The sequence below is a fragment of the Acanthisitta chloris genome, unplaced genomic scaffold (genome assembly GCF_000695815.1).
Source record: "Acanthisitta chloris isolate BGI_N310 unplaced genomic scaffold, ASM69581v1 scaffold27639, whole genome shotgun sequence".
Lineage (NCBI taxonomy): Eukaryota > Metazoa > Chordata > Aves > Passeriformes > Acanthisittidae > Acanthisitta > Acanthisitta chloris.
The window spans coordinates 1-8643 of record NW_008691289.1 but is presented as its reverse complement, the minus strand read 5'-3'; the positions used below and the strand labels follow the sequence as shown (position 1 = coordinate 8643).

Below are 8643 nucleotides of genomic sequence, written 5' to 3'. Positions count from 1 at the left end.
GTAGGAGAACTGACATTGTTCTGACATTGCTTAAAAAGCGAGGTGAAGGGTAGAGCGGATTTTAAAGTGTGCTCATGATGAGGGTTGTGCTTGTGTGACGGTACTTATGGCTCTTGTACAATTGGGGCCACAGTGCTCTTTAGCAACAGAAACGTTATGGAGCAGCGTTGTGGACGCGCTGTGACGTTACACTCTGACAAGACCTCCTAGGCAGTAGCAGGCTGCCCGAGTCTGCCAAGGCTTTCCTGCACACCAGCTTGCGGTGCAAGAATTACTGCGGGTGAAAGCTGCTGCTCTTACTTTGAATCAAATGATCATCAAGCTGCCCTGATGTGAGCGGTTGCCGGATACTTACAGTTCAGGGCAAGATCACCACCCAGGTTTGTCGTCCCCAGTGAAATGGAGACCTGCTCAGCTTTTGTCCTCAGCCCTTCTTCACTGACATGACTCCACATTTACTTGGGTGCACTTTATTCCTTGCCCTGGCACCCCAGTCTCGTGCCTGGCTTCATGCACAGGATGCCTACGGTCTGTTCTTCGAGGGAGAGGTGGGAATGTCCAGTTCAACCCACTGGGATTCATCCAGCCCCACCAGAGTGGCCGTCGGACAGCCAGCATTCACCAACAGCTGCCAGGTGGATCTCTCTGCAAGTATGAGAACCAGGAAGAGCCAGGTAAGGTTAACTGATGGGCTTCCAGCGTTCGATGTATGTTGGACCTGTTTCCTGAGGAGTCAAGAAAGTGGTGGGGATGCTTGTGAAACCTGTAACTCAGAGCACAGCAGGCATGCCACTGGGAAGGAAAGCCCCAGGCCAATTCTGCTGTGCAGGCAGCCTTTCCCAGCTAGAAAGTGGAGATGGAGGTGGTGTTGTCAGACTCAATTCCACTGCCCTTCCTTGTCACCTCCAGGATCTCCTGCAGGGTCTCCTGGCTTATGCAGCCAAGCTCCTGCAGGATCCGGAAGAAGTCGTTACGGAACTTGACTCCAATGAAGGCATAGAGGATGGGGTTGAGGCAGCAGTGTGTGAAGCCGATGGCCTCTGTCACCATGATGGCTGTGTCCAGCTGGTCTTCCAGGAGACAGTTCTTGGTGAAGGCTTCTAGCTTGGTAAGCGTGTTCAGGAAGATGACGATGTGGTACGGGCTCCAGCAGAGCAGAAAGATGCCTGTGACCAGGATGGCCACACGGACAGCTTTTTGCCTCTGCAGGCGCTGGGACTGACACAGCACCCGGACGATGGCCATGTAGCAATAACACATGACCAGCAGGGGCACGAAGAAGCCCACGGTGTGGTAGAGGAAGCGAGTTGCCAGCCAGGCATTATTGCCATCGATCCCAACCTCTGGAAAGTAGCAAATGCTGCGGTTGCTGTCGTCTGTCCAGACTTCCATGAAGATCAGGTCGGGTAAGGTCAGAAGCAGCGAGCAGAGCCAGACACCGGCACAGGTGAGGTGGATGGAGCGAGCTCTGCGTTTGCGGTAGGTGTGGATTGCATAGACGATGGCCAGGTAGCGATCCACCGCAATGCACCCCAGCAGCATGCTGCTGCAGTAGAAATTGATCTTGTGGACAGCACTGAGGATCTTGCAGAGGAACTTCCCAAATACCCACCCAGCCAAGCTCTCCACCACGCTGAAAGGGAAGGTGAGCAACAGTGCCAGGTTAGCCAGGGTGAGGTGGAAAAGGAAGTTTTCCGTGGTGGTGCGAGACCGCTTGAACCTCTCTAAAATGACCAGGACCAGGGCATTGCCCACAGTCCCTAACATGAACATCAGCAGATAGATGAGGGGCATGAAGACCTTTCTGAAGGGATCTCTCTGGTTGCCAACCATGGACGAGGCTGGGTTGAAGCAAAAGTAGCCCTCCAAAGAAGGGGTGGTGTTCTCAGCTTCATAGTAACCACTGAGCTCCACCTGACTCTGAGGAACAGAGAGAGTCTGGTTAGTGAAGGGGAGTTTATGAGCACAGGAGCCCAGCCCCTCAGCTGCACCTGGCAGACCTGGAGCAGAGCATCCCAACATCCTGCAGACCACTTCCATCAGGGGGAGGTGCTGCCTGTCTGCAGTCTGATGATCTTGGAGGCTCCTCCAGTGTCAGGAGGTGCAGCTGCATGTGGAGAGGGTTGTCTCTATCTCTGACAGTGAGGGCTGCTCAGTCTGTAATCTTTAACTAGCACATTTGGGGGTGTTCTGGTGTCCAGTCAGACAGACGACCGGTTTCATCTTGTGATTCTTGCCAAGTTACCTGCTGGTGGCTTTTGCTTTCTCACACAGCACAGAATCCTCCTCTACCAGTTTCCATGTTTTTTTCCACCCATTTCTGACATGGACTGCCCCTGTCCTGCTTGTTGTTAGGTGCAAAGGTGGTGGGATTCACTGCACATCACATCTGTACCTCAAGTTCCTGCACTGATCCTGTCCCCTTCTCCTCCTCCTCAGAGGCCTGGGAGCTGCCTGGGGCAGAACAAGGTGAGGTGGGGACAGCAGCATCTGGCCTTGAGGTCACTTTCCACATACTCAGAGAAAGGTGTGGGGCAGGTGTTCAACACGACTCAGGAAAGCCTCTGAGGCACTGTGGTGCCATGGCTACGGGGGATGAAGGCTGGAGAGGGAAAGCTGTTCTGTCAGTAAACCTTGCAGTTCTGAATTCATTCCAGTTGGAGCAGGAAAAGAAACCTGAAAACAACACTTGGAGCCCAGGCTGATACCCAGTAAAGACAGTGCAATAGAGCTGTGCAGATGTGATTTGTTCTTGGCCTGCTGTAGCTTCTTGCCAAGTAAGCAGCCTGTGCTCGGGCTGAGGCTGTGGGCAAGTCCCACGTGCTGGGAAACTGGTGTATGCACTGCCAGTGGGTGTGCTCCAGCTGGCCTGGGCATTCACAAAAGCGAAGGGCTGGGATGCAGACGAGCACAAAAAGAGAGCAGTGCAGGAGGTTTGTGGCAAGCTGAAAAATTAGTGAGAACTAGGAAGAGCTCAGTGCAGTCACTCTGAGCTTCCCCACCCACACCCTCTCTCAAGACCCGTGCAGAGGCTTCAGTGCCGACCACAGAGGAAGTCTCTGCTTGCTGCTCTCATACCTTTCACTGCCAGCTGCAGCCGTTTGCACCTGCTGCTTCTTCCCTCGTCAGCCAAAGTTCCTGTCTAAAAATACCAGCTCTGCTTTACACCATTTTAGAGCTGATTTTTGAGGTTTTTGCTCACTAAGCCAAATGACTGTGACCAGCCTGGAGTCTTGCATTGTGCCTAGCTAGGGAAGGGTGATTTATGTTTCTTCTCTCTCAGGCAGACTTTCCTGGGCAGGGCACTGAGTGCCTCTGCACACAACTACCTGAGATAAAGAGGTGACTGCAGCAGCAGCAGTGCTCGTCTCAAACTGCTCCACTGCTGAAACCATCTGCATGGCTCCAAGAGGAGCTCAGATGTGCTGATGGGGCAGAAATTTATGGAGCATTACCAAATCCATAGAGCAGACAGCTGGCTCAGGCGGTCCCTGAGTAGTGGGCAGTAAGAGGGTGAACGAGCCCCTGGGAAAAGTGCAGAATAACCTTGTCCATCTCCTAACCTCTTCCCTGGGCCTCTACCTTTGGCTACTGCCAGGTAGAGTGCTGAGCCAGGCTTTGCTCTGACCCAGCTAACTCTTGGTCTTGCACTGTCTCATTCCCCATTGGCTCTGCATCCAGTGCTGTGGCTGTCTGTGATGCCATGGCGCTTCCTCCTGAGCCATGCTGCCCAGGCCATGTACTTTGCCTGCGCTGAAAACCCCAAGGAGATTGTATGCTGGCATAGAAAATTGCACTGGGGAGAGGCTGAAGGGTTCCAGCTTTGAAGGGAAAAAGGAAATTATGGATTATGGCTGTGTTTGCTGTCTGGAGTATCAGAGTCCTGCCTCAGAGCCACACCAGCACCATCAATGGCAGTGGATGGGCAGCCTGGATGGTGGTCAGCAGTTCTGGCTGCTGAACAGTTTTCAGCATCACCTTGCCTTTGGAGCCAGAGGTGCAGAGGCTGAGTGCCACTATCAGACACCACTGGATTGCTGATGGGGTGCAGGCAGGGAGGGCTCTTACTATAAGCCACTCGCTGTGGGCCGGGGAAGCATGTGTGGAGCTGTGTCTGAGGCATCCTCTCATGTGCATCTCTGAGCAAAGCAGTGCATGTGGGTGTCTGCTCTGGACAGAGAAGAGTTAGAGACGAGTAAACAAGGATGAAAAGTCAGAGTCCAGACTGAGACAGGAAGGGCAGGGACAAGAGCTGCAGGAGAGGCACTGAATGTGATAAGCTGAGGCTTCTGGTGATCCCCATTTCTAGGACTGGAAATGGGTGTCTGTCAGGTCTGTGATGGGAGAATTCAAAAGTGTGCACACAGAGGGACCTTTACACAGGTTTCCTGCAAGACGATTGCAGACAGATTTGGAGGGGTGGGAGAAAAAGTGGTGTCATTCTGTAACAGAGCAGGCAAGCGCATGCCTGGGAAGGCTGTTCCTCTGTGCTTTTTGTTCAGGGATCCCTTTGCCCCTCTAACCCACATCTCAGAGTTATTCTGGTCTCTGTATGTCAGCTGCTATTCTCGGTTCCCCACAACTGTCAGTGATCAAAATATTTGGCTGCAGAAGTGAAGCAGCTTGTGCCCTATTAGGGATTTTCCATGTGAGTCATTCCCTTCTAGCCCATGCCAAAGCTGGGAGCAGCACAGTTCATTCCCAAAACCTTAAATCTGAAATTGCCCACATCAATGCAATTTACTGACAGAGGTTCTGCTCATGACCTCACCAGGTGCTGAACCAGGGAAACCCATGAATAAAAGCAAAGCCTGTGGAAGTGTCACTTTACTGTAGTGCAGTTGCCTTTATGCTTTTGAGTCATATGGGTCCTGTTACAATGAAAACTGGTCTGCAGCATCTCAGGGGACCTGGTGGAGATTTCAGTGGTTCTTCAGGTGAGGTCCTCGCTGTACTCACTGTGCGATACGTTTGCTCTTTTGGTGCAAACATTCTCAGCATTTTTCTTTCCACAATTGCTCATTTGGTCAAGGAATACTCTCTGGCGAGTGCACAGGGCAGGGTTTGTGTCACCACCTTGACAAGACCCGTTGGAGGCCTTTTTTACAAATCTCTGTGGGTAGGCCACTGCTGCAAGCATCGAGTATAAGTAAAGCAGCATATGGCACCACCAAAGCAAATGCAGCGATACTCCTATGAGATCTCTGAGCCAAACTTGGGAAGCTGCCAGGAGACAGAGCTGGGAAACAATGTATTTCAAACTCCCAACTGCAGGAAGTCTGGGGAAAGAAATGCTGTGGCACCTGGCTGTGGCTGCTCAGTCCTAAAACGAGCTGAGCTTCCCCTACACACACATGGGGTCTCCTTTATGACTTAAAAATAATTCACAGCAGAGGTAGCACCACTGACCTAAGGATTCTGGGAAGTTTTGTATGCAAAGAAAAAGTCCCAGTGCTGCTTAATCCCCCTGCACTAAACATGATGCAGGTTTGCCACAAGCAGCCACCTGCTGATAGCGCACTACATGCCGTGGGCAAGCAGACAGCACACTTCCACTTCACTGGTTTTAATGGTGGTGGGACAGATTTCCAATGGAGGGTTCAGTTAGAGGAATGAACCAGCATGGAGATAAAAAAGATTTGCGTTTGGTTTTAACCTCTTGGCAAACTTTACTGCTGCTGCTGAACTTCAGCAGAGGTCAGAGAAAGAAGCGTCATCTGCAAAAAACGTTTTAAAGGAACAACAACCATTTGCAAAGGATTTCTATACTGGATGAATCAGAAAAGGACTAGGGAGGCTAGGGTTTGCTCACTCATCTCCTTGCTCTTCCCTGGTGTATAGGAAAAGGGAGGAACAGAAAATTTGGTAAAAATTGGTCCAGCATTTCTCTCTTTAGAGAAACTAAACCTGAGGTCTTCTGCAGAGTGACACTGCATTAAAAATGAATTCTGAGTTGCAATATTTGAAAACCAGGCTAATGGTAGGGCCTCTGTGTACTTCTCCATGGATAGCACAACATACTCTAAAACGTGCAACTTCTGTCTTTCACTTGCAAACTCCAGGAAGAGAACTACAAGGCAGAATGACCAGGTGCCATAACTCCCTGAAGTACTTGCCATTTATCTTCCTCTCTTTAAAATTCCCCTCTTGTAAATATACTACATATTCCTCTCTCCGCAGAGTCTGTGGCAGCCTGTACGTGGTAAAAGCAAGCAGGGATAGGAGCACATATGGGCATACCAAGGGTTTTCACATGCGGAGAGAGCACTGGGTTTGCTTGGGTATTGCTGTTGTGTAATGAGACCAGACGTGGTGTAAAGGGCTTTGCATGCTGTGTGCACAGTCATTTATGCCACCAAAGGCTGGTGCAAAACACGTCTGGCTCAGAATGAGTGTTTGACGCCCACGCTGTGCCCATGGGTGGGTGTGCAGAGAGCAGGACCAGAGGCTGGGACGAGCTGGTAGCGTGGATGGGGCTGCTGGAGCACAGCTCTCCTGGTGAGTTGCCTGGAGAGACTGTGCAAGGGCAGTGCTCAGGCTCAGTGCTTGCCAGAACATGTGTACAAGATCCCAGTAGTTAGGCAGCTGTCCCCAAGGGAATACCCAGCACTCTTGGAACATTATGGCTGCAGCCACGCTATGCTTGCTCACTGCAAGCGACAACATTGTGCTTGTGCTCAAGGCCGGACTTAAGAGATGCAAGGGCTGATTGTGTTGGTGTAAGAAATGGCTCAAGCTCTCCCTCTGCCAACAACAGGGTGAGAAGATGAACAGAAACCAGGTCTTTCAGCCCACCCCCAGCTCTACCTGTTGTCCCCATTATCAAGCAAAGCTAGGCCCGACTCACCAAGTCGTAGGTCTCTGATGAGTAGCTGACAGGCCCCATGGTTTCAAGGGCAGGATCTGTCTCTCCTCCAGCAGTTTCAACAAAAGTTCTTTTTTGGGGTGGAGTTAATAATTTAAGCGAGTAGGGAGGAACACAGCATATAACAACAGAGTATTTGCAAGGCAAATGAGCTTCAGGCATAGAGTGACCTTACTGATGCAAAGATTAGCATCTAGTTTTATCATCTTTTTACTAGTGCTGTAAGTTGATTTTTAAAACAAAGTTTGAAAAATCCACATTCCTTTGGTCTGCACCAGAGAAGATCCAGAATATCCTTAGGTTTTCCCTGGAAACCTTCAGGCCTCTTGCCCATGGCCATACGTGTCCCAGGTGCTGTGCCATGGATGTCACTGTTCTCCCTGCCTCAAGGACCTTTGTGTGCCATGCATGTGTTCAGCCTGACACATCAGCCTCTGGGCACTTGTCCTCCCAAAAGTGAGAGGATGGAGAGCAGCAAAACCAGAGGGAGGCCACAGGGAGCTGACACTGTGCCTTGTGTCCCTCACCTGGTGGGGGGGATACAGACTGAGTGAGCCTTGCCCCAAGGGGTTGTGAGACAATGCAAGGAGTGGGGTACCACTGAGCCCAGGATGTTCTCACTCTGCTGGAACTGAAGGGTGGAGCACCCAGCATCAGGGACTTTCTTTAGGGACCAGCAACGAGGGTGCTGCTCCCCATGGCAGTGCACATTTGGGACTGACTGTGCTGCTTACATAAGTTTGTGACCTTCAAGAAATGCACCCCCCCCAGCCCCAACTACCCCCCAGCAAACCAGAAGTACATGCAAAGTAATGTACTGTGCATCTGTGGTGGAGTGATGCTGCAGAACCTCTTGGGTCAGAGGGACAGAATGTGGCTATGGGGAACTGTAACCTGGAAAAGCTTCCCATGCAATAAGCTTAGCCCTCAGACTGCTGTGGGAATGACAGGGGTTCAGGGAGCCTGCTCCATACTGACAGGCACAGAAGATTTCACTTGCAAACACATACTACTTCAAGGGAACAACTGCTGCCTCAGAGGCATGACCCAAGGGATCCATGTGTGGATGTACCGTGAACTGTGAGAGATAAGATAGTGGATGTCATGGTTTAACCCCAGGCAGCAGCCAAGAACCACACAGCTGCTCACACACCCCCCCACCAACGGGATGGGGGAGCGAATCAGAAGGGTAAAAGCTACAAAAACTCATGGGTTGAGATAAAGACAGTTTAATAGAGAAGGCAAAAGCTGCACACAGGAGCTAAGCAAAACAAGGAATTAATTCACTGCTTCCCACAGACAGGAGGTGTTCAGCCATCTCCAGGAGAGCAGGGCACATCATGTGTCACGGTTCCTTGGGTAGACAAACACCATCACTCCAGATGTTCCCCTCCTTCCTCCTTCTTCCTCCCACCTTATATACTGAGCATGATGTCATATGGTATGGAATATCCCTTTGGTCAGTTTGGGTCACCTGTCCCAGCTGTGTCTCCTCCCCATTTCCCATGCATCCCCAACTTCCTTGCCAGTGTGGCAGTACGGAAAGCAGCAAAGGCCTTGACTCTGTGTAAGCTCTGCTCAGCAATAACAGAAACATCTCTGCATTATCACACAAACATAGCCCCTTCCTAGCCTCTGTGAAGAAAGTTAACTCTACTTCAGCTCAAACCAGCACAGTGGACGAGAACAACATAGGGAAAAATACATGGAGAGGAGCGTAAATGAGAAGTGCCGTCCCTTCGCAGGCAGGTAGGGAACTGCCCGTGGCCGAACACTCG

General features: G+C 51.1%; 1 protein-coding gene across 1 annotated transcript; it reads right to left on the bottom strand.

Annotated features, from left to right (window-relative positions):
• Positions 1–843: 843 nt before the first annotated feature.
• Positions 844–6947, bottom strand: CXCR5 (chemokine (C-X-C motif) receptor 5). Its single transcript, XM_009082182.1, has 2 exons — positions 6848–6947; positions 844–1920 (listed from the first exon to the last, which is right to left on the bottom strand). The coding sequence occupies exons 1-2, from the start codon at positions 6884–6886 to the stop codon at positions 844–846; spliced, it is 1116 nt and encodes a 371-aa protein (XP_009080430.1). The 5' UTR covers positions 6887–6947.
• Positions 6948–8643: the final 1696 nt, after the last annotated feature.

What these genes read in the sequence shown, in the direction of transcription:
- CXCR5 (XM_009082182.1), bottom strand. Translation starts at nt 6,886, where the DNA reads ATGGGGCCTGTCAGCTACTCATCAGAGACCTACGACTTG. An exon ending in CATCAGAGACCTACGACTTG is followed by an intron (nt 1,921 to 6,847) that starts GTGAGTCGGGCC and finishes TCTGTTCCTCAG; the next exon opens with AGTCAGGTGGAGCTCAGTGG.